The sequence below is a fragment of the Mirounga leonina genome, unplaced genomic scaffold (genome assembly GCF_011800145.1).
Source record: "Mirounga leonina isolate KUSES-001 unplaced genomic scaffold, KU_Mleo_1.0 Mir_165, whole genome shotgun sequence".
Classification (NCBI taxonomy): Eukaryota; Metazoa; Chordata; class Mammalia; order Carnivora; family Phocidae; genus Mirounga; species Mirounga leonina.
Window position 1 is genome coordinate 38615252 of NW_023270415.1, and position 26192 is coordinate 38641443.

The 26192-nt window shown below is 36.5% G+C and overlaps 1 protein-coding gene and 1 long non-coding RNA gene across 4 annotated transcripts; one reads left to right on the forward strand and one right to left on the reverse strand.

Moving 5' to 3' along the window:
* Positions 1 to 7211: 7211 nt before the first annotated feature.
* LOC118015008 lies at positions 7212 to 9238 on the reverse strand. The gene is made up of 2 exons (XR_004680476.1): positions 9128 to 9238; positions 7212 to 9018 (listed from the first exon to the last, which is right to left on the reverse strand). It is a non-coding gene; the product is annotated as an uncharacterized LOC118015008 (long non-coding RNA).
* Positions 9239 to 9514: 276 nt separating this feature from the next.
* OTUD6B (OTU deubiquitinase 6B) lies at positions 9515 to 25932 on the forward strand. Of its 3 annotated transcripts, XM_035011503.1 has the most exons (7): positions 9515 to 9681; positions 10332 to 10483; positions 12962 to 13042; positions 17839 to 18151; positions 20265 to 20326; positions 22957 to 23063; positions 24025 to 25932. In XM_035011503.1, exons 1-7 carry the CDS (start codon positions 9600 to 9602, stop codon positions 24107 to 24109), a joined length of 882 nt encoding a protein of 293 aa, XP_034867394.1. In that variant the 5' UTR covers positions 9515 to 9599; the 3' UTR covers positions 24110 to 25932. The 3 variants fall into 3 exon arrangements, with proteins under 3 accessions (XP_034867394.1, XP_034867395.1, XP_034867396.1); XM_035011504.1 differs by lacking the exon at positions 22957 to 23063; XM_035011505.1 differs by lacking the exons at positions 9515 to 9681; positions 10332 to 10483 and adding an exon at positions 15682 to 15819.
* Positions 25933 to 26192: the final 260 nt, after the last annotated feature.

Sequence of the window (26192 nt, forward strand, 5' to 3'; positions counted from 1 at the left end):
TGATACTTGAATATGGAATATGTGCACAGGGAAAGGAAATAAACATTGCACTTTATAAGCGCTGTATTGTTAAGTGGAAAATGCAAAGTCTTAAATAAAACTGTATTTACAATTGGCAAAAAAAAAAGAAGGTGGGGTTTAATGATTTGTTCAAAGTAAAGGGTAAGGGAAAACAACAGTCAAGAATGACACCCAGGTTTTGTTTTGTTTTTTAATAAAGATTTTATTTATTTATTTGACAGAGAGAGAGACTGCGAGAGAGGGAACACAGGCAGGGAGAGTAGGAGAGGGAGAAGCCGGCTTCCCGCTGAGCAGAGAGCCCTATGTGGGGCTCGATCCCAGGACCCTGGGATCATGACCTGAGCCAAAGGCAGACGCTTAACTGAGCCACCCAGGCACCCCAATACCCAGGTTTCTGATGTGAGCAACTGAGACAACAGTGGTACCGCTTACCGGTTCATTGGTTGCAGTTTATCGTATGTCAATTATACCTCAATAAATAAAACTGTAAAAGAAAAAAGGCAAGAAGAAGATGCTATTAGAGGGTAATTAGGGCTCTGACAGTGCTACAGAAGGTGAAGTCATTGACAGTTCCTTGAGATAAGTGATATATACTTATCATGAGATTCCCCCCCCAATTGTCAGGGGTCTCAGGTAGCTTGTTGGTTAGGTGCTGCATCTCTGATAAATCAAACATACGAACTTTGACCTGAATGATAATAAAAAGTCCGTTTTAGAAAATTTGGGGAATATTTTTCCCAAGGAAGCACATAGTGAAAAACTTAAAACTTTTAGGTAGGAAGAAGCTTGATTTTTCTAAAAACACACACAAAAAGAACAATATGGCTAAAGTTCTGGGATTGGGTGTAGATGGGATCAGAGATCAATGCAGGAACAAAAACGTGGGGACTTCTACGATGTGGGACTGGTGCCATTTACTGAGATTAAAAAAAGAAAAAGAAAAATCCTTGGGCGTCTGGGTGGCTCAGTCGGTTAAACATCTGCCTTCAGCTCAGGTCATGATCCTGGGGTCCTGGGATTGAGCCCCATGTTGGGCTTCTTGCTCAGTGGAGAGCCTGCTTCTCCCTCTCCCTCTTTTGCTCCCCCAACCCCACCGCCGTCAAATAAATAAATAAAATCTTTAAAAAAAAATCCTGGAAATGCAGAAATGTTATTCAAAAAGAACAAAAACCCAAACAAATGTAGAAAAGAGCCATTTAGCATGTTAAGTCCAGAGTACCTGCGGGACGATCCAAGTGAAGCCACCCAGGAGGCTGTATTTGTATGTATGACTCCGGGACTTGGGAAAAAGGTCCAGTTAGCACATAGATGTAGTAATTGAAGCCATGGGAGTTGAAGTTGGGAGAAAAATGGGCCTGGGACAGAGCCCTAAGTGAACCAGCAAATTTTAGTGAGAGAGAGAAGGAGCAGTCAGAACCAAAGGAAAAAAAAGCAGGAAAGGGTATGTCATGGAAGCGAAGAGAGGAGATACACAATACTCAATTTAACAAGGGTATATATATCAGTTGGTGGTTAACTATTACGGAGAGAAGTCAGGCAAATTCAACAGGGAGAGAGGAAAGGTGGGTGGGAAGAGCACATTTCTTCTTTCTTTTTTACATGGTGGGACAAGGACAGGTTTCACTGACATTTGAGTAGAAATGTGAACAGAAGAGATAGTCATTAATGTCTGATATTGCTGAGAAGCAAACTACAAGCTGAAAAGTGATTTTTGGCAGCTGTTTTATATGGTGGGAAACTATGCAGCAGTTAAAAATGTTTTTGAGGAATAAATGACTTGGAGAAATGTCTGTATTACAATTGAAGTGAACAAAAAGCAGAAATTTATATATAGTATTAGCCTAAATTTGAAAAGTAATTTAAAAGTAATTTCCACAAGGAAATATCCCATTCTCAGGGCATCTATGCATGGTGGGATAATGGGTAACACTTATCATCTTTATGTTGTTGAGGATTTCTGCAGAAATGTTTTTAATTTTAAAAAGTAATATGCCTTTCTTTTGCTGTGAACATGACACATGCTAAAGAAAGGTAAATAAGGAATTTTTTTTAAAAAGCTACCATCCAGATGTATAGTAAGTACTGTTAATTTTGGCAATATCCAAATAGTTCACTACAGATTTTCTAGACAGGAAAAGACATGCAAATACACACACACAAACATGTACAATAAGTATTACAATATTTGCTGTTAACTGGCTTTTTTTTTCTTACTACATGTCATTAGGTGTTTTCCATATCAGTTAATACAGAGCTTACTCTTTCCTAGTGGTTACCTGTTAATGTATTTAACTAAGCCCTTATATCTGAACGTACACATCATTCCCTATTTTTTTTCAATATTATAAATTTTGCATACTTTTCTATTGTATTTCCAGGATAAACTTCTAGAAGTGAAGTTGATGGGTTTGCTATGAATTATTAAGCCATGTTCAAAAAATGCTAGTAAGTTAATCACACTGAAATACATTTATTGATCATTTCTTTACTATTATACTGTTTGCTCCATTTCAAACCTCTCGGACCTTACTTTGTCTCTAATAGACACTTAATAATGGTAATAGTTTTTTTTCCCTATCTTATTGAATTGCTTGAGGTTTAAACAAGAGAGTAATATACAAAAGGACTTTATAAAAACCCCAGTATCCATTTTAGCAATCATAGCAGCCATATTATGAAAATAAATTTAATACTTGCAATTCTTGAGAGAAAACAATATAGAAGTCCAGTTAAAATTTTTTTTCAGAAACCAAAAAACTCTTACACTCAAAATTTCAAGTTTCCATTCCACATTTTTATAATTATAAAACATTTAGCACATAACAACTAAGATAGGCTGCTGCCTAAAAGCTCAGTGTCGGTAAACTAGCAGTTATTTTAGCCTGCATTAAATTGTATTGCCTTCCCATATTACTAAAGACGGAATTGTGCCCCCCCAACACACAAAAATTCATATGTTGGGGGGCTGTATTTGGAATAAAGACGTGATTAAGGTTAAACGAGGTCATATGGGTAGAACCCTAACCCAATACAATTAGTGTCCTTATAAGACACCAGAGAGCATGCTCTCTCTGCCTCCCTCTCTCCCTCCCTCTCTTTCTGCCAAGTGGAGGGATGGTGAGAAGGCAGGTATCTACAGGCCAGGAAGATCTCTCATCAGAAATGGAGTTGGCTGGCACCTGGATCTTGGACTTCACAGTCTTGAGAACTCTGAGAAATAAATCTGTTAAGACACCCAGCCTGTGGTATTTTATGGCCACCTAAGACTAAGACATACACTGTTTTCTTTGTTATTATTACTATGAGCTTTCAGGATGAGAGGCTTAAAATTGCCGATTAATTAAAACTAACCCAGGGGAGCCTGGGTGGCTCAGTCAGTTGAGCGTCTAACTCTTGGTTTTGGCTCAGGTCATGCATGATCTCGGGGTTGTGGGATTGAGCCCTGCATTGGGCTGTGCGCTCTATGGGGAGTCTGCTTGAGATTCTCTCTCCCTCTGCCCCTCCCCCTGCTCCTGCTTTCTCTCACGAAAATGAATCTTAAAAAACAAAACAAAACAAACCAAGGCCCAATTTCCTTCAGCAGTGTACTAACCCTTATGAGCTTTGCAGCTGGGTGTGTGACCCTTGAATATCAATCTCATTTCATAATTGATTGCATGGTATCACTTAATTATGCAATCTGGTCAAGCAAAAAACACAAACCCTCAATTTTTCTGTACTTTTTTGGCATATAGATTTATACCACCATTTAGTCTTTTTTAGAATTCTTTGAAATTAATATTTGGGACAGATAGTCTAGATCTCAACCTGGCTCTGTTCCATATTGGAAACATTCTCCTCTTGCTGTACCAGACAAAACAGCAAAATAACAGCTGCTAGGAATCCAGACTTGCTGGCTCAGTGCCAACAGAAAGGAAAGAAGCAAAAACCATTGTGTTCATGGTGATCATGTGCAAGTCTTTCAGGACCATTGCAGTGATCCTTAATTCTGTGGGAGTCATCAGTGTTGTACCCCCTCAAAGCTGCATTCTTTGGCTTTTCGTGTAAATACGGCTTCCCAATTCCAGTTGGAAATACTTAACATAAACGTTGAATTATAGTCCATATTCATGTTTTGCAGGTTACATGTTAATTTGTTTTGTTAATTTGTAAAATTTATTAGTAAACCCCCGAATCAATACTTACGGTGCTTTCATGGGCATGTACATGTGCAGACGAATTTGTCATCTGACATGTATGGGCTCAGATGAAGTGAGACAAGGTGACAGTCTTGTCTCAGCTCTCATGCTGCAAACAAGTGCCCTTTTCATTATGTATTTAGTGTGTTTTTAGCATTTTTCTGCTTTTTCTTGGTGATTTTGCTGTTAAAATGATCCAAGAATACGGCTGGGTAGTGCTTGTTCCTAAGTACAAGAAGACTCTGATGTGCCTTACAGAGAAAATATGTTAGGTAAGATTTGTTCAGGCCATGTACTACAGTGCTGTTGGCTATGAGTTTAAAGTTGGTGAACGAACAACAGATATTAAAGTATCTTAAAACAAGGCTATGTACTGATCAGTTGATGAAAATAATGTGACCAGAGGTTCACGGGAACCTAATCCTATCCTTCCCCCAGATGCAATGATACAGTATTTGTTAATTCAGTGACTTTATAGAAATAACTACTAGTCACAAGAATCAACTATGTTGCAGTGAACTACAAATTAGAATATTTAGAACAATGAGTGTGCCATTATATTTTTAAAAGTTTTAAAATTACAAATTAAAAACAATTTTGGTACAAAGATAAAAGCCCCATACTCCATATTACTCATCGCCAAGTATAGGGCTGACAATAGTGTGCATTGTTTTTGATGTTAAATTCAACTGGAACTATAAATCTCAAATCTTCTATTCCTCTGTAATACCTACCCATCAAATACAGGTGTCCCTTATGGTTTAATCTCCTTTCCTTTTCCCTTCTATTTCTTATCATCCTTTCCAGGGTGATTTCTCATGGCCTCAAATACCATCTTCAAATAAAAAAACTCAAACCTAAATTTCCAATCTTGACATCTCTTCTGGCTCTAGACCTGAATTTCCAAATACCTGTCTGACTTATCCACAAATTTTCCTGTCACAAATCATGATCAGTATGTTACAAACAAAACTCATTTTTTCCCTCCATAAGCCATTCTTTTCTGCGTATGTACCTTAACTGAAGTAATGAGTTTTCTTCCTTATCATATAAACCAGAAGTTTATCCTCACAACAATCTTCTAAGTAGGTGCTGTAGTGTGGATGAGGTAGGATTACATAGATGACAAAATTAGAGCCTTGAAATCAGATTTGGTTCTGATATTTACTATGCGGCCTTAAGCCAATTACTTTTTGAGCCTCACTTTCATGGTTAATAGACACAGTGAAGATTTTATTTTTCTACTTTAAAGTGTGTTATGTATCCAGATTGGCAGCATCAACACATGGGCGCTTTTAAGAAATACAGAATCTCAGCTTTACCCCACATGTTGTATTATTATCTGCATCTTTTTTTTTTTAAAGATTTTATTTATTTATTTATTTATTTATTTATTTATTTGAGAGAGAGAGAATGAGAGACAGAGACCATGAGAAGGAGGAAGGTCAGAGGGAGAAGCAGACTCCCTGCTGAGCAGGGAGCCCGATGCGGGACTCGATCCCAGGACTCCAGGATCATGACCTGAGCCGAAGGCAGTCGTTTAACCAACTGAGCCACCCAGGCGCCCTATTATCTGCATCTTAATGTATCTTCAGGCAACTGGTTTGCAAATTCTAGCCCATCCTTACTAATACAAGAATGTTATCACCTTCAGGGGAGTACAACATTGGAGAATCCAATGTAAGTCCTGTCTGTAATTTACTGGAGCTGCTGTTCCAATTATTGCTAATATTCCTATTTATCATTTGTCACCAATTCTAGCTAATGAAGGCCTTTTACAGCTTTTATAATCTTTGATTTCCTCCAAAAACCTTGAACTCTCTGCACATGACTTGAATTTAAATCCACCGCAAGGTTATCTTATTCACTAGAGAGACCTATTATATTGTTATTTGAGAGGCTCATTCTTTATTTACTATTCTAAGTTGTACTCCTTCAACATTTCTTCATTTGGATTGTTCAACTTGAAATTTTCCTTGTGTCCTAACTTTATAAATTTTCAAGACAGAAGGAAAACAGAAGTACCAATCTTGCCCTGAAATATTTGGAAAATGTGACTTCCAATTCAAATGCAAAAACTTTTATACAATAACACTGCTTCGGCAAAACTGTTTCTAGATTCTAATACTATTTAACACTTATTAAGCATTCATAATGTACAATGCATTATGTTCAGTGAGAAAGTTTATAGAGGGGCTTAATATATTTTATAATCTAATCCCATGATGCTATTAACCTGAGTACATTTCTAACAAGCTCCCAGGCAATGCTGATATTGCTTTTCTGAGGACCATAATTTCAATATAAAAACCATACCGCAAGAAATATTATATGAGGTCTAAGAAAGAGACGAAACCTGTGTATGTGAATGTGGGGGCTGTGGTGCTGAGAAAAGACTTTGGCTTCTCCTTCTTTGAAATGAGCTTTTAGAACTTAAGTTAAAACTCATTTGGGAGAAATCTGTCACCAAGATGTTAATTGTGGCACTTAAATAGCTTATATTGGAGAATATCCACTACTTAGGATTGGAAGGTAACAAAATTTACAAACTCCTGTTACTAAGTCTATCTTAGGTGCATATTCCATTCTTCACCTGTTTTCATTCCCTGTTCCTTGCCTTTTGTACACCCATTCCATAACATATAATGTATAACATCCTTATTGTAGCATTTCCTAAATTATAAGTGTTCGTTACAATTTTCTCTTTGACCCAAGTTGAGAACATTCCAAAATTCCAAGAATATGATTTTTCAGCTTTTAAACTTAGTTTCTAGGCTTTCTTGCAATGTAGTCATTTGTGCAATGTGCTCATAAATTAAAGTTCTCTCTGTATCCTAGCACAAGATCATTTAGAAATGTTTCAGGATAGTTTGAAAAGAATGCAAATGAAGTAGCAAAGTAATACATATTATACACACATTCACACCCCTCCTAATCAGTCTATCCCTTTTCATTTACTTTACTAAAGACTGTAAGTGAAGTCAGTCTCCAATATATGTATTGCCACATGTATTTGAATTAAGAATTACTTTATTTTAGAATGCACTTAAAAACTATATATACAGCAGTAAAACTACCACTCACATCAAGATATTGAACATTTTACAGATGAATGCCATGTTATTTACCACATGAAGCTTCTTAAATGCTACATCCTACAGTTTTATACTTTGTTATAGCTTAAAATTCTGATAAAAAAAAATGGGTGTGGAGGTACCATGGGGGAAAAAAAGAATTCTCATAGAAATGTTGCTCCCTATCTCAATTTCTATGCCTTAATAGTTTTCATTATCTTTAAATTCCTTTATCCTTTGTTTTATACAAATGTGAACTCCAGATTCAGAGACTGATTTTTGACCCAATTTGAATCTTTTTAACAGGGATATTTAGCCTGTTTATGAGTGTGATCTGTTAACCTATTTTATGCTAATTTTAATGTTTCCTTGCTGTTTTTGTTTTTTCACCATTTCCTCTCCAATTTTATCTGTAACACTTATCTCAATGTCAAATTTACTTAGAATGAACTACTACATGAAGTGGTTACTACTGATTTTCCCTAGGCAAGATGTACATAAAACAAGGTTTTCATCTACCACCTCCCCAGTCAGGGATTTGGAAATTACTTTCCCCACCCTCTACAATTAAAAATAAAGGGCACAATACTGTACCAATTTCCCATTTTATGAGATTAACACTTGGAATGCCTTTACTCTAGGTGTCCTGTCCACCACAGTAACAAAGCCCTTTTATTTGTTTAGCTGAAGAGCATGCATATCTTTATCCACATTACATACTAAAAACAGTACTTATTGTCTACATTGAACATTTAGCACACCTTTTCGGTTTAAAACAAGACAAACTGAAATTTTAGACCCAACTGAAGAATTTATCTTTGCATTTAGTTTTATAACCCTACATATAACAATTTAATCTTTAATGATACCTAACTAGCTTTAATGCTTACCCGCCATTTTTTTTTTAATACAATTGCCTCACTACTCTTGTTTTTGTGCGCTGCAGTAACAGCATTTAGCAAATTTTTCAAGAATGGTATTTGGCTGATATACTTTCTTAACCGCTGCATATCTACGAATGTCTGCCAGTTGCCTTCATTTAGAAACGATAACTTGGCAGGATATGTAACTCTTAGTTCAAAATCATTTTCCCTTAAAACTGTAGATACTGCCCCCTTGCCTTTCGGCATTTACAGTTGCCAAGAGAAAAATCGCGTCAGTCTGACTTTTACCCCTTTACAGGTAACCTGCTTTCTCTGAATACTTGGGAGAATTTTTTTCTTTATCCTTCCAGTTTAAAGATGTCACTAGGATAGGTCTAGGTGTTGCTTTCTTTTCGTTGTTTTACTGGTACTCTATGAACTTTTTCTATTTGCAGATTGAGTTCGTTTTTCGAATCTGGAATATTTTCTTCAATTAGGTCCTTACTGTTTCAGCTTCATTTGCTTTCCCGTTTCAGGTATTCCTATTATGTGTAGATTGTATCTCCTGAATCGATCCTGTAGATTTCTCTTCTTCTCTTTTATTTATTTTTCCTTTTTTTCTGCAGGTTTCTCTTGTTTTGCATTTACTTCGGTAATTCGATTTTGTGACCGATCAGGCTTGCACATTTCTGTTAGCGCTCTCTCCTTGATACTTTCCAAGCGCTCTGACATTAGCCTCTTTATCAATGAGCACAGATCTTTAAGCTCCTGTATTATACGATCAAACCTTACTCTCTCTTCGGTTTCCACTGCTATATCCGTTTCAAGAGGCGGCATTTTCTCGATTATAAGCGGTTTCTTCCGAACTCAGGTATTAACGACCTTTAAAACAATAAACAAAACTTAATTCTCTACCGCTTGACCGAGTCAGCCCAAAGATTCCCATTGGTAATTATTAACAGGTTTATTGAAATGTTCTCTTCTTGCTTACCTTTCGAACAACTCTTCTTGGCAATGGGACCAAAAGTAAAGATTAAAGACAGCCTTCCGAAGCCCCTTACAAAAGAAAATGAACGTCCAAAATGGCTCCCGCACGTCATCACTGCTCGCCTCACGTCAGAGCCAATAGCCTGATGCTTAGCTTTATTGCTGGGGAGCTATAGCGCGCTAGCCAATCGGGAGGCAGCAAACTCCAGCGACCCAAGCCACACCCCCACGCATTGTCGCGCTCCTCCCCCGCCGCCCCGCCTCATCAGAGCGGGGTCATGGGAGTGCGCATGCGTCCATTCCATCTCCTGACCCTTGGGTCCAATGACTCGGCTTAGATCCGGTACCGCCTCGAAGGCGGGACTGGGTCCCAGCCACGGCCAATGGAACCCCAGGTGAAGGTTGAGGGGTGGAAAGCGCCTGGTAGTCGGTGATGTAGGTTTCTACCAGCGCATGTGCAGGGCCACCTGGTCGTCATGGAGGCAATCTTGGCGGAGGAGCTTGATGAGGAGGAGCAGCTGGTGAGAAGGCATCGCAAAGAGAAGAAAGAGTTGCAAGGTGACGAGGGAATGGGAACCTAGAAATCTCTCAGATCCAGGAAAGGGCGCGTGGCGGGTCGGTTCTAGGGAATCTCGAGAGGCTTCTGATCTGCATCCTCCTAGACTTTCCCAAAGTAGCCAGTGGCCTCACCCCTCCTAATCCCCTGCCCCGGTGGTCCCTTAATCCGCCAGATTTTTAGAAGCTTCCTTTTCTCAGGTCCACCGCGTCCCCACTACCCCACGCCACAGCCGGTGCTGGTGTCTGAGAATTTCGTGTTGGGCCCAGATTGTTCTCCCCCTCCCGTCTCCCTTTCCTGTTCCTAATCAGTTACTGATACTGGGCGCTAATGGACGCGTTTTGAAATACCTCAGTTTTGAGGACTCAGAAGGGATGCTTGAGAGATTTAAAACTCAGAGTCATTTTTTCCCCCCTCCTCCTATCACACCAAACAGACGTACGTTTTTGTTAATGAGGTTTTTTTGTTTGTTTTGTCTCTCCTTCATCTGGGTTCTTCTCTGTAAATGTCTGATTGTTATGTAATTACTCTTTTTGCCTTACATCATTACTTGTCTATACACTTCTCCTCTTATCATCCCCTTATTGCCCCTATTTGTCATTTCCTCTTAATCTCTGGGTTGTTGACTTAATGATTTTTGGTGGATTTTCAGCCAAAATTCAGGGTATGAAGAATGCTGTTCCCAAGAATGACAAAAAGAGGAGGAAGCAACTCACTGAAGATGTTGCTAAGTTGGAAGCAGAAATGGAACAGAAACATAAAGAAGAACTGGAGCAAGTGAAGCTGAATTCTAAGGAAAGTAAAGTATGTGAAGTGTTGTTTCTTTTTGCCTACAGCTTTTGAAAGCAACTGTCCACCTCTAATAAACTGTTCACTATATGAAATCATAAAATTAGAGGGAAAGGAAGTCACAAAATCATGCTCATGCATCACCTTTCATTAATATTTCTGTGACCAGGTTTACTTGGTAATGTGTAAGGGAGGTCAGCAAAAAAAGTACACTTCAACTATGTACTTGCCCCCAAAATGAACATAATGATAAAGTGGACCAGAGGAAGCTTCACCAAGTGGAAGTTGGAAGATCAGACTTCTAGACCCAGAATTGCCATTAAATAGTATTGTAACTTTGGTAAAGTTACTTAAATTTCCTGAGCATAAAATTCTTCACATATAATATGATACAAATACTTCTGCTGTTTAAGCACAAGATTCTGTAAGAATCGAGTGGGACAGCAAATATGAAATCATGTTCAGGTTATAAAATGTGCTTTATGAACAAGTTGTAATGAATGAAAATTTACTTTTGTTTCCTGGGTAAATTAGAGCATACTGTCATCGTTTTAACTAATACTTATTTTATCATTGTAGCTAATAGATATTGTGTGTGCCAAACACTTTAACATATGTGCATTATTCTCATGTAATTTTCATAGTAACACACTATGAGGTATTACCCATGAAGTAAATGTAGATAATTCCATTTTTCAAGACAGAAATAGACTCAGGGACTAAGAATTTCCTTCTGAATTCATACCAGCTATTAAATGCCAAAGCCAGAAGTCAAAATCAGGACTGTCTTACTCCAAGATGTGAATCATAATTCTGTTATGACTTAGTGTGGTATGGTAGTTTATCACATGATTTTGGATATCAAGGATCACAGGCTCCATAATCTTACTCCATTTTTGATAGAAAGTTCTTATGGCTATACAAAATTTTATCTACCATAACTTAGTTTTACTTGGTTTATTTTTGGTCTGCTGTTGACAAGAAAACAGCTTGTCTGTACTGATTTACAGTGGTCTTTATATGAAACATAATCTCATCTTCTTTAGCCTTATTAGCTAGTCGTTAGTTAAGATCCTGGCCTTCCATGACTTAACATATTTTATTTCCAAGTGGCAAGGTGTGATGCTCCAGTTGTTTGTGTTGTCACAATCATGGTATTCCTGATTATCTCCCCATCTTTTCTATTAATGAGATAGTTTTATTTGCTCTCCAATTTTCAATTTTGAGATCTCTTTCCTAGGTTTCCAAGGACAAAAATGTTTGATTCTTAAGCTACATATTGTTCAACTGTTAAAATACAAACTCCCATTTTACTTTGACCTATGATCTTTTTCATTAACTTAAGCTTGTTTTATTTCTGGACACTATCTGAATTCTCATGTCATTTCTTTCCAGATGCTTCTCTGTATCTTGCCTCTTGTCAGTATGGCAGTTTGTAGATTTTAGCAGATTCCTCTGAAAAATATAAGGATACTAATTTTATTAAAGTTGATGTAACCACTCTCTGAAGTCTTAGTTTGGTTTTGATATTTTGATAATTTGGTTATAGCCTTGGAGCCTGCTATCTCTTTTGTTGTGAGAGGCCTTTATATGCTTTATGCATGTGTCCTACTAAAAACTAGTTTAAGTTACATTTGCAGTAATAAAATACTAGTACTAATCCTGATCGTTAGTCTAGCATATTCTTACTTCAGCAAACACATAATAGCCATTTGATGATTAAGATTTGTTGTGATATCTAAACAATACATTAACTTTTCTACCTGTAGTTATCAGTTTGTAGATGGGAGAGGATAGAGAAAGCTCAACAGTGTTCATCAGGTTCTGGCTAATTGAGATGGGAAAAGGCCTTTCCTGCCGCATTTGAGATTATGAAGGCGGTAATGAATCCAGCACAAGACCTTATTTTTTCTTTTTTTAAGATTTTATTTATTTATTTAAGAAAGAGAGAGAGCAGGAGCGTGGGCATCATGCACACAGAGGGAGGAGCAGAGGGGGAGGGACAGGCAGACTCCCCGCTGAGTGTGGAACCTGGTATCATGACCTGAGCCGAAATCAAGAGGCTGACACTTAACTAACAGCCACTCAGGCACCTCAACACAGGATCTTATATATCCTATAAGTACTCTCAGCATTTAGAGAAGGGAAGGGTGAACTGCTGAATGAGTTGACACTATAATTATAGGAAGTATTTAGATTAACGGAATAGGAATTTCAAGGAAGGAAAGCCCACAGGGATGAGCGTTATCTTTGGAGAGCTCTAAGGAAACTTTTTGGGAATCTGGTGAATTCTCCCTTAAAAATTTAAAAAGGAGACAAAACCACTTCATGTAATATTGTACCTAGTGCTGTTATTCAAATTTGAATTGTTGTATTACACATACCTGTGATTTTCTTTTTTTGTGTGATTTTCAATAATTTAATAATCTAATACTTTGAATAATAACTTAAAAGTATTTTTCATTAACTTGGTAATGCTTTTGTTTCCTTCAGATAGATTCTGTTGCTGTTAACATTTCAAACTTGGTTCTTGAGAATCAGCCACCTCGGATATCAAAAGCACAAAAGAGACGGGTATGAATGTCATGTCACCAAGTAATTAAGTTAGTGCTATATGCTTACTATCTTAGGTGTTGTATACGTAAACGAAGGGAATAGGAAAAAAAATGATGGAATTTCTTGTCAAATACCTGAACTAACATTTATTAAACACTTAGTATGTGCCAGATACAATGCTAGGCTTATAGATTATATGAAATCTCATTTAGTCCTGATTATAATCCTGTGAAGTAGATTCTTATCCTCATTTTGAAGAGAAGAAAATAGGTCTAAACAGTATAAAATAACATGTACAGTTTCTGGGTCTCATAGAGAGTAGGGATAGGAAGGGAGTGTGCGAAGGATATTTACTTAATAATTTAGAATCTTCACATTGTGGGTCCAGGTGATTCTCTTTTGGTTGAAAACTGGTGTTAAGTGGTGAAACAAGGATTTGAATCTAGAAATTAAGCAAGATACACAGGTGTACAGAATTCTCAGTATTATGCAGGTATCTACGTGATGGTTAGTTGCAGTGAAAATTCAGAGAAGGAAAAGTTCATTTGTGCCAAGTATTATATAATGAGTTGGAATTTTAAGAAAGTACAGTTAATTAGATAGGATATTTGAGTAGGAGAAACCTCATGCATAAAAATAAATGTGGGCATGAAATTTTGCATCATCAGAGAGCTATAAGGAAACTGATTTGTTGGAAGTAGTGAGTTCATGAAATCAAAGTTATGGGAATGAAATTAGATAGGTAAGGGCTGTTCACTTGGAAAAAGAAAAAGGGGTTTAAATCTAGTATGTTTAGTCTCAAATACTGTTTTATTAACATTTGATGTTTTATAGTATTTAAGTGTTTGTTTTTAAGCTAATTTAGCATTTTGTAATTTAGTAGTACATAATTTAATAGGGCATGGTATTTGGTGTCAGACATGTGAAGGTTTTAATATCCCACTTACTATTGTAGCTTTGGGTAAGATTCTTAACTTTTTTAAACCTCAGTTTCATATGTACAAAATGGGGTAAATAATACCTACTTTATAGAGTTATTGTAAATATTAAATAATGTACTATTTCCAAAGCCCTAACACAAGGCCTGGAGAACCAGTGGGTCAGCACATGGTAGTATTGTTTACTGTGTTCAGTCCTGCATAGTGTGCCTCTTAGAAATTCAACCCAAGACCGTATCTTTTTTGTTGTTGTTTGAAAGTTGACTAAGTTGCAAGTTGTCAAACATTTCTCATACTTATGTAAGATTTTATTTTCTTGAGGAAATATTATGTTTGTGAATTCCATAGAATCATGAAACTTAGATTTTGTAGTATCTTGGAGGTTATCTATTTTAACTCCCTGCTTATATGTGTTCTTTTTGTGAGAGCCTTATAGTTGTCATCTAGCTTCTATAGATCAAAAGCAAAGGTCAGAATTTTTGCTTGGCAGGAGCATAACAAAATACTTGTTGGAATTACCTCTACTTAGTAATTGATACATCTTATAAGAGTAGCCTATTTAATTCTGGAAAACCTAGGTCCCAACCCCTTCCTGTCTTTATCAAATCTTACTCACCCCAGCTGGACCCTTAGGCAACAAAACAAATAAAAAATTAAACTCCCTTACTTTTCTCAAACATCTTGTTACTTTTCTCCTAAAATTCTGCATAGCTGAAATGCATACCTTTTCAACTATACCCTCAAAAAATTTAGTATCCTTTATAGTCAGCTGCTTAAACACTTGGCAAGAAAACACCCTAGAAGTAATGCCAGAAATTTTTTATTGCTTTGTTATATTAATAGTATTAATAGGATTCTAGAACTGAAAACACTTGAAAGTTTATAGTATATACGAAAATGAAACCTAAACTTTTTTTTTCCGGCCAAAGACACCAAGGAATGAAAAGCCAATAAATTAATTGTGTTTATCTTTGGGAGAGATACAATTCTGTCTTAGAAGAAAACTGACAGAACTTTATGAAGATTTATTATTGGAATATTGTAGAGTAAATCTCTAATTTTAAATCTAGAAAAACACAGGGAATATTTTTTTAATTCAGCAGGCTTCAATGGAAGAAGCTTTTTGGTATGCTGGGAAGAGCCCAAAGTAGAACTTAGAAGAATTGGGTTCCAACAATAGGAAATTTGGGAGCTGGAATGAGATCTAGTTCAATTTCTTTATTTTACAAATGAGTGAGCCCAGTTGCCTTAGTGGCAAACTGAGTTTGATACAAACCCAGGACTAGTACCCGGCTCTTAAGATTTCTCTTCAGAGATGATTTTGCTACATTACTATATTGAAATGACTCTGGTTTTACTGACAATATATTTGTGAGTTAATTGCTGTTTTTATCTTAAATATATGTTTTCATTAGACTTAATTGTTGCCATTCTGTCTCTAGCACTAGGGCTATAGAAACCACAGTGCCTAGCGCCATTGGGAAACTATCCATGGCTGGGAAAAGAATCCAGTGAATTTTCCCCCTTGTGCCCTGGAAAGAAAACACAATTGCTGGGTAACATTGAAGCAGAGCTTGAGGGCAAAAGTGAAATGCTTGGATTAGTATTTTAGAGGGTTAAATGGTTTTGCAGACAGTATAAAATTCCACTCATCTAGTAACTAGCATATAACATCATTAACTCCAGCTCCCATCTGCTCCAACTTTTATTCTGATTTAGGTGCCTGGATAGAAGGAGTGCTCTGTGTTGTCCTTGGTCCCAATCTGCTTCTAAACCAGCTGTATGGCCTTTGGAAATCTTTCTGCGTGCTGTTTCCTCAGAGGAAAATGAGGGGTTTTGGATTAGATGATATCCAAGGTGCTTATCCTCCCTCTCCCCTCTGAAAATGTTTTTTAGACTTTCAAAACGTAACAGTGCCATCTTGTGTTTTAAGGTTTTTATGCTGCTCTGATACATAGTTGTAGGTATGCAGTGAAATAAATTTGTTCATGTTACTTCTGGCATGGTTGGATTCGGGTGGAATAAACTTAAATAGGTGTATGTTTTATTAGGGAGATAATACTGTTTTTTATTCAGGTAATTTACAAATCACTTTAGGTTCCAGCATGGCACATAACAGGCAAGTAGTTCAAGTGTGTGACATTAAGTTGAAATTTGCCTTTCCATTAATTTCTTCTGCCCCAAGGAGGAATGAAAGCTAGGGACACGAAAATCTTTACTTTTTCCTTCTTTTACCAAATCCTTCACTGTAATTTGCTACCAATATCAAGATTTGTGGAATTCAACTTAACTATTTTTATTCTCTTAAATTGAAAAGGATTCATGATCTGTATATAAGTAAAACATATTCATGATGGAGAATTAGAAAGATGCAGAAAAGTGTGCACGCGTGCACACACAAAACAAAACTTACTTTGTAAACAAAAGCCAGACTTTTATTTTTTATTTATTTTTTTATTAAAATTTTCTCTTTTTTTTATTTATTTTTTTTTAATTTTTTTTTAATTTTTTTTTTATTCATGAGAGACAGAGCGAGAGAGAAAGGCAGAGGGAGAAGCAGGCTCCCAAGGAGCAGGGAGCCCGATGCGGGACTCGATCCCAGGACCCTGAGATCATGACCTGAGCCTAAGGCAGACGCTTAACCATCTGAGCCACCCAGGCGCCCAAAAGCCAGACTTTTAAATACAGAGAACAAACTGGTGGTTGCTAGAGGGGATTTGGATGGGAGGATAGGTGAAGGGGGGAAACAACTTATTTTGTAATCCTATGATCCAGAGAAAAGCACTGTATTTTGTGTATATTTCTCTAATTTTTAAACTATGTATGCATAGATTTAACATATATTAACAATATACATACCTTTTCTGCCCCCAACCTCATTTCTTGACATGTTTCTATGGTACTCTAGCTATATGAACCGTGTTCAGCTATGAAACATATAGTGCTTTTGGCTTTGATACTTGCTGGTATAACTGTCAGAATTTTTTTTTTTTTTCTTATTTTCCCCAGCCTTCCCATTCTACTTCCTATCCATCCTTCATGTCACAGATCTCATTGCCCTATCCCTACACCATCCTTGCATATGTTGCCATAGGAAGAGCTCTTATGACATTTGAATAAGGAAAAGCATGTTGCAGAATGTAATGTGATATCATTTTTTGTCAAAATATTTTTTTCCATACTTTTTTATGAGTACATCTATATTTGTTAAAATGCTTAGAAAAAAAATCACCAGACCTCTAGAGCAGGCACTGAAATTGGCCGTGATCCTTAGGGGAACTTTAGTCTCTCTGTAATATTTTAATTTTTTATAAGAAGATTTTTTTTATCTGTGCTTTAGTAAATGTTGTGTGTGTGTGTGTACACACAGAGTTTTTTTCTTTAGGCTAGATAAATAGAATTCCTGTACCCTTCTAAAGGCTTTGCCATATTGATGCCTCACTGGTGATTTAACATGTTAATGCCCCAGTAGTTGAGTGATAAGTTAAAAAGCTTGGATTAGCTTGGCATAAATATGATAATGATGTTGCTTTAAGGCCTAGGATAGCTCAGTCTTCAGGCAGTACTTTGAAATCAGTAAGTAGAGTTTTTAGAAACTTGTCATGTAGTTTTTAAACAGACTTCAAAGAAAAATTTGAAGGCTTTTTTTGGTCCTAATACAGAGCTTGGTGTTGGGTACATGTAGATCAGAAAGATAGTTGCCCTTAAAGGAGTTCATAGTATAGAACATTCTGTAAGTGATGAGATCATCAATATGATAATGCTTGTGGGAGAAGGAAGATGGCAGAAAGTTTTGAGTCTTACATTTCTATCCCCTAAATAAATGTGAAATAGTCCTAATTATTGTAAATTAACTTTCCTGTATTCTCATCCTAGGACAAAAAAGCTGCATTGGAAAAGGAGCGGGAAGAAAGGATAGCTGAAGCTGAAATTGAGAACTTAACTGGAGCTAGACACCTAGAAAGTGAAAAACTGGCTCAAATACTGGCAGCTAGACAGTTGGAAATTAAACAGATTCCATCTGATGGCCATTGTATGTATAGAGCCATTGAAGATCAGCTGGAAGAACGGAAATGCCCCTTGACTGTGGCTGCCTTGAGAAGTCAAACTGCTGAGTATATACAAGGCCATGTGGAAGACTTTCTGCCGTTTTTAACAAATCCTAATACAGGAGATATGTATACTCCAGGTAATTTATTTTTCTTCACTATGTCTTTTTTTTTTTTTTCCTACTATGTCTTGTTGCTGCTGTTAAATAAAACGATTCCTGGGATTGAGAATAAGAAAAACCCGTGATAGTCTTTATGGAGGGAAAAAAAAATCTCAAAATTTAGGCAGAATTCTTTTTTATAATTTTAATAGTTACTAGTTCATTTTGCTTTAAGATCTTTTAAGTACTTGACCATTTTGTGGTTTAATGTTTCATTTAAGATAAAAATGGGAATAGGATTACTATTACTGAAAAAAATTGTGGTTTATAAGTTCACATGTCACAAATTTGGGCATAGAGGGAGGTAAGCTTTGACTAGTCTATGGAAGTATAGGGCCCAAAGACCATAAGCAGAATGATTGGGAAAGCTAAATCCTACTTTTATCCTGTACACTGGGAGATTTAATTTTCTCAATAAGCCGTAATATTTAGGAAAAATTTGATTTTGCCAAACCAAAAACAAATAAGTTAATAACCTGCCTTATTATTCTTTATAATACCTTTGGTAATTAAGGTAAGATATTTATGGAGAGGTGTAAAGAAATGCACAACTAGCAAGTAAAGGAGAGAGCAGGTGAAAATCTGAGAGTTTTGGGGGGAGTCAGGGATAGAACAGAGGAAAGTTAGTTCTTAAGGGAAGTTGCAGGTGTGGTAGTATCCTTTGGGAGCAAGTCACATGGCCAGGATGGGTTGGAGAAGAGAAGGTTAAGGTTGGCTTTCCTTTAATGGAGTCCCCAACTCTGCTAGTTGCAGGGCAGTGGAAAAGAGGTGGCAACTCAGCATGCTGAATTTAAAAAAAGATAAAAGACTTAATTTCTTACTCATTCCGCCAATATTTATTGAGGGCCACTATGTGCCAGGGACTATTCTAGGCACTATTTTGAGCATTGGAGATATAGCAGTGGATGAGACAAACCCACAGGACATATTTTCTATAGATGCCCTTAATTCTTTTTTTTTTAATTTTTTTTTAAAAGATTTTATTTATTCATTTGAGACACAGAGATACAGAGAGAGAGAGAGCATGAGCAGTGGGAGAGGCAGAGGGAGAGGGAGAAGCAGGCTCCTCGCTGAGCCAGGAACCTGATGTGGGGCTCGATCCCAGGACCCTGGGATCATGACCTGAGCTGAAGGCAGACGCTTAACCATCTGAGCCACCCAGGTGCCCGATGCCCTTAATTCTTTTCCCTTCCTCTAAACAGGGAGGGTGTTCGTTTCCCATTTTATTTTATTTTTTATTTTATTTTATTTTTATTTTTTAAAGATTTTATTTATTTATTCATGAGAGACAGAGAGACAGAGAGAGAGAAGCAGAGGGAGAAACAGGCTCCCAAGGAGCAGGGAGCCCGATGCGGGACTCGATCCCAGGACCCTGGGATCATGACCTGAGCCGAAGGCAGACGCTTAACCATCTGAGCCACCCAGGCGCCCCTCGTTTCCCATTTTAACTTCCTATATAAAAGTGTGTATGCTCAAGATGTGCCATTAAACTGCAGTTAGGTCTTTGCCTACTCTCATGACTGATCCAGGAAGCCCTTTCTTTGGCTAGTACTGATACTGAAGCAAATAAGGCAAATGCCTTCGAGATAACAAGTGCAGGCACTCTGGTGCTATTGCTGGGAAAGGAATTTCAGGTCATTTCTACTTTTACCCTAATTCTCTTCTCACATTTCTTATGGGGTCTTAGAGTAGACCTGATTTTATAAAGGCTGCACTGTTTTAATTGTTCTGCGTATTTTTTCAGATGGAGGTCTGGGCTTTAAAATATGTGTCAAGGTAGTGAGTGGTGGTAATATGGGGGTTGCCTGTGTAAACAGAAGAATAGCCTTGCTATGTAGTTAAGGTGCCTGGGCTTCAGGCTGAGGGAGAGAAGCAGAAATGAATTGCTTTGCTCTCAGATGGAGAGGTGGTCCAAAGTTGGAGCAAGTTAAGTTTGGATATGGGAAGTGGATTAAATTCTAGAGAGTGCAGGTAGAGGGAGAAGTAAGTTCACAACTTGAGTAATGATCAGGAATTGTGGGAGCTATAAAAGGGATCTTGTAACATGAGTTATGAAAATTATTAAGTGCTATCTTCTCATTTTTCTCTACAGAAGAGTTTACAAAGTACTGTGATGATATTGTCAACACAGCTGCATGGGGAGGTCAGCTTGAGGTAAGTTTGTAATTATTCATGGTATTTGTGGCTTGTTAAATTTAATTTCTAAATCCCATATGTAGTATTCAGACATATTTTGCAGCTGATCCTAGTTTCTGAGTATCCCTTTTCTTAATGTATTTGCTATTTCTTTACTGATGAAGCATTGAAATAGGGAGTTAACATTCTTAGGCCTTTGATTTAAGTATGTATCTTTGGGAAGTAAAGCAGTATTTCATTTTATTTTTTTATTTTATTTTTTTTAAGATTTTATTTATTTATTTGACAGAGACAGCGAGAGAGGGAACACAAGCAGGGGGAGTGGGAAAGGGAGAAGCAGGCTTTCCACTGAGCAGGGAGCCCGATGTGGGGCTCGATCCCAGGACCCTGGGATCATGACCTGAGCCGAAGGCAGACGCTTAACGACTGAGCCACCCAGGCGCCCCAGCAGTATTTCATTTTAAATAGCCCAGTGTTTGATCTCTGGGTTGGTGAGGCTAATCTTGTACTTGTGTGTTTCCGTTTGTGATGCTGCTCCTGGCAATATATTTGATTTTCTGGACTTAAGAAAGGAGGATTTTATTCAAGAACAGTAAAATTTACCCTAGTGGTTCAGATGATGAAAATCACTATTGTAAAGTAACATGTCCATTACATTAGAAATAGAAAACCGTATTTTTATGTGAAACTATGGGCCAAATCCTACCACAGTACATTACAGTTGGAATTCTAGTTGATACTGACTGCAAAGCAGTATCTGCTGCATTAAAATTCACATGTAGGAAAACAGTATGTTCAGTCACTTGTAGGGAATTATCAGAATTTTTTTTAAAGCTTTAATTATCTTATTGTTAACTTTGTTTCATTAAACAAAATAACCCACCTAGTTGGTCCAAGTGGTGATGGGGCAGCCTGGACTGTTTGAAAGTCAGGGGATGAGAGAGAAAGTCCTGGGTTTGGGTCCTGGCTTTCCCTCCACGTCTCAGTTTTGTGATCTTGGAGTCAGCCAGCCTCCTGAGCTCGAGTTTCCTGATTAAATGCGGGTGTGTACTTGGTAGGTCATTTGTGGACATTAAATAAGACAGGTAGTACATGCATAGCACTCCGTAAGCTGAAGTTCCAGCTGGATGAATCTAGCGTGTAATTAATACTATGTAGTGATGGTTAGTCATCTTGAATAGTTTGTGGCTCGAAGTATTTCAGTTCAAGAACTGTATTTTTGGAAGAAATGGCGTGAATGCTTCTTCAAAATCTTTTTCTCAGTAGTGCAATATTTGTACCTCTTCTGAACCACCAGGGGGAACTATGTCCATTCATTTTGTATGCCTCTCCCGGGTCTCTGAAACTCAGGAAATGTTCATAGCAGCTTTGTGACTACATTAGGAGTAAAGATGCTTGAACTTTGAGAAATCACATAGGATTAAGTTTGCTGTTGTGCAGCATAGAATTTTTTCCATATTCTTGAAGTAATTTCTTACCTTTGTTAAACCTTCCTAAAAGGACCATGTTCTAGGCAGAATGTTCTTATAATCGGGTAAATATATAGATGAGGGCACCATGAGTGAGGACTGTTAAATGATTAATTTATGAACTTGGACTCCAGAGTCACACTTACTCAGTTCAGTTGCAGGTCATTTTACTTCCTTGTGCTTGACTACAGAGAGGCACCTTAACCATTCTCTGCTTCAGAGATCTTTAAAATGTGTAACAGTAGTAGCACCTATCCCATAGGGTTATTGTGAGGATTGCACGAATTAATACACGTAAAGTGCCTTAGTGTGCTTGGTCATAGTAAATCTAAACAATGTTACTACTAATACTTATTATTCACTGTTATTCATCTGACTTTAAGCTCTAATTTTATATGAAATTAACATTAGGTATTAATCAGATGGAAATTCCATGAAAGGATAGTACAGTTCTTAAACATAACTCATTCTAGTCATGCCTTGAAAATTATGAAGCAGTGGTTATCAACACTGGTACATTAGAATCATCAGAAAAGGGACGCCTGGGTGGCTCAGTTGGTTAAGCGTCTGTCTTCGGCTCAGGTCATGATCCCAGGGTCGTGGGATCAAGTCCTGCATCGGACTCCCTGCTCCGCGGGGAGCCTGCTTCTCCCTCTGCCTCTGTGTCTCTCTCTCTCTGTCTCTCATGAATAAATAAAATTAAAAAAAAAAAAAAGAATCATCAGAAAAGCTTTAAAAAATTAAGCAAACCTCCTAATCTTCCCTGTTCTTTCTCTCCTTCCTCCCAGCCCTTCCCAAATTGTAATTGATTTGGTCGGGTGTCTGAGCAATAGTATTTTTAAAAACTAGCAATTTTCATGCAATATTCAAAAATAGATTAGTATAATGAGTCCAATCTACCCCTGTCCTCACTTCATTAACTATGGTACTGCTATTTCTAAAAAGCTGTCACGTAGCCAGGACTTGAAACTTCTGCATTTGGTTTAATAAATACTGTATTTGTTTTTTCAACAAATATGTATTAAGTGTCCACTATGTGGCAGGCTCTTGGTGTACAGTGAGGAATAGAATAGATCCATGCTGGATGATGATTGCCCTATTCATGCATACTGAGTAGTTTATGATTTGAATAAGACTTACCTTTTTATTTTCCTTGCTAACACATTTTCTTTCCTTTAGCTAAGAGCTTTGTCTCACATTTTGCAAATGCCAATAGAGATAATACAGGCAGATTCTCCTCCTATTGTAGTTGGTGAAGAATATCCAAAAAACCCATTAATACTTGTGTAAGTACCTGGAAATTTCTACTGTTACATTTTTCATATTTAAGACAAAAAGAGTTATTCAAAGATTTTAGGTTGTGTATGTTGATTAATCAGAAAAAAAATCTATCTTCAGCTGCATTAATTATGCTATTTTATGTTAAAGGCAATTATAGAATTAGAAAGCGTTGTCAGTATATGATTTAGATAATTGTTTAAGAACCTCTAGTGGTTTATTTTTGTGTATGAGTTAAGAATAAAGTCATTTCTAAAGGTGACACATTTTAGCATTAGTTTTCATATTGTCCTGGTTTCACATGAATGACGCTAAGTTTCAACAAGTGTAAAAGCTGAAATACATTCACGTTGCCTAATTGTTTATTCCTTAGAGATTTTTTTTTTTTAAAGATTTTATTTATTTATTTGACAGAGATAGAGACAGCGAGAGAGGGAACACAAGCACGGGGAGCGGGAGAGGGAGAAGGCTTGGTTCCAGGACCCTGGGATCATGACCTGAGCTGAAAGCAGACGCTTAACAACTGAGCCACTCAGGCACCCAGAGATTGTTTCTTTATATTGTAAAAATATTTTACCTGAATGAGAATTCTCTGAAGCACAGCATGGAGAGTTTTCTATTGGCTTTAGTGTTTATTACCCAAACCTACGAAGATAGTCATTAATGGCTTAAATTTAGGTAAAAATTTAAGCTTATTGAGCACTCAGCATTTCAGTATTTCCCTTTACCCCCCAGTGATTGTATACTCCCTGATTTAAACTCATTTATAGAGTTATTGAACCAGATTTTACTGACTGCTGATGCTTTTCAAATGGTGTTGTACTTTTAAGTAATATGTCAATGAAGTCTTTGAATGATACCCCTGTGGAGTGATTCATTCAGAGTGTTTGGTTTTATATACATAATAAACATTTATATACAATGAATTACTTTCGTCTAAACTACTCATTTCTCCTTTTCTCATTTCAGATATATGAGACATGCATACGGCTTAGGAGAACATTACAATTCTGTTACCCAGTTGGTGAACACAGCTACTGAAAATTGCAGCTAGTTTACAAAATGTTGCATAATTATGTTTTAGTACAGTGTGCCGATCTGACTATTCTTACAAGTGCTGGATTGTTCTAACCTTACTGAAAAAACACAACTACCTTAAATCAGTTTTATGGCAAAGCTACTAACACAGATTTTTAAAAAATGTGTCAGAGATAAACTTTAACCAGTGTTTCCTTATTGGTATTTTAGAGTCCATTGTGGAGAACGTCATTTACAGACCAAGATAGTATCCTATTTGCTTAGATTTTTATTAATATAAGGTCCTGAACATTCTGTTCTGCACTGAAAATAAAAAATTTTTCTCCTTATTACTAAAAGCTTTCAGTAACCATTTTAATGTAACTCTTCTTGAAGAAATGAAACGATTCGGTCTCTTTTTCTTGAAAATATGTGGTAATGGTGATAGCAAATTTAATTAATGCTTATAAATGAATCTGATTTCAGTAACCTTGGTACTGATGGGATTAGTACTATGAAGTTTTTTATATAAGCCCGTCAAAGTGTAGCTAAAAAGCTTGCTTTAATAACTAAAAATTTTAAAATATTAATTCACATGGGAATCAGTTAAGTTTAAGAAATGAGACAAATTCATTGGTAAATAGGTGTTCCCTATCAGATCAGACCTCTAAAGAATTACAGATTAGCCTTTTATTTGTGTGCAAATAAAGACCTGTCAGATTACTGTCTCTCTAATTTACTTGTTACTCCTTGCTGTTTCTTAAACTTCCAAATGGAATTACGACCACCAGTTGTTTTTTTTTTTTACAAAAGTTTTTTAGTGTCTTTATTTTTTTATTTTATTTTTATTTTTTATTTTTGAAGTAATCTCTCTGCCCAGCATGGGGCTTGAACTCATGATCCTGAGATAAAGAGTCCTTTTTGGTTTGATCTAGTTTTTCCAAATTAGGAATGAGTATTAAGATTTAGCATCAAGTTCATAGTATTTGAATTTTTCCTCCATGAATGCACTAATTTTTTTAAGTAAATATTGCGTTTTATAATACTAAAAATGAGTGTCAGCCTCACATGCCCAGCTGGTGACAATGTGGGAAGCTGGTAGGGACTGTGGTTAGATAGAACAAGTAAGTACTACATGAAGGTATTCCAGTTCAAAAGGTGAAAAACCATTCTGTTTGCCAAACAAAATATGTTCTGAAGGCTGACTGTTTTGGAATCCTTGATCTGAAATTTTGGGGGCCTGAAATTTATAAAAGTTAAATTATAAAATTGCTAAATGTCTTGCCTTTATTATGAAGTAATCTGTTACTTTAAAATCAAAAGATAAGCATTGAGAAGTAATAAAACAAATATCATGAAACCTAGTTATTACAAATGCCATCTATATTTAAAATAACTTATTGGTAGGTATTTTTTTCTAATAAGATGAATGGAATTTTCTTGATTATAGTTTTATTTTTATTATTTTTTATTTTTAAATGTCCAATATGGTTATGAGTAAGATTTGTGTGGTCAGCTTCTGTTTTTTCATAAAACTTCAGATAATCATTTTAGCTGTAACCAAATATTGAAGTCTTTAAAAAATGGCAGATGTTAATTTAAAAACAGCATATACTAACTTAGTTTGCTGTGTGATTATGGTCTAATGGAAGTTTCATAAGCTTTCTTTTCTCCTAACTCAGAAAAGTATATGTCAGAGTTTTGGAATATGTCCTTAGCCAAGAATTTTATCCACTTAACATATGTTTACAAACTTATATAAAGCAAAAAAGAATGTATAACTATAGTGAGCAATATAGTTTTGCTCCTATTATCTGATGTTTGCCAAAAGAAGAATAAAAGATGTATGAATTAAATCAACAGTTGTTTAAATTGTTATTCTTAATTGTTCTTCTCAAATTGTTTTAGAATTTTATCCAGCCTATATTTTGTCCTTACATATAATTGAGAATAATAGTCACTGATTCTTGCTTTAAGGGATTTGGAATAAATATATTAAGCATAGCATTATGTCTCAGACAGAATAGAGGGAGATAACGTGATAGGCATTTAAGCTGTGGCTCTTAGAAATCAGGTTGAAGCTTAAAACCTTTTAGAATAATGAAGGCAAATAAATTTGA

Excerpts from the sequence above, each read along its gene's own strand:
- OTUD6B (XM_035011503.1), top strand. The coding sequence starts at position 9,600 with ATGGAGGCAATCTTGGCGGAGGAGCTTGATGAGGAGGAGCAGCTGGTG. Across the intron at positions 9,682-10,331 it reads AGAGAAGAAAGAGTTGCAAG|CCAAAATTCAGGGTATGAAG; the intron begins GTGACGAGGGAA and ends GTGGATTTTCAG. Across the intron at positions 18,152-20,264 it reads AGGAGATATGTATACTCCAG|AAGAGTTTACAAAGTACTGT; the intron begins GTAATTTATTTT and ends TTTTCTCTACAG.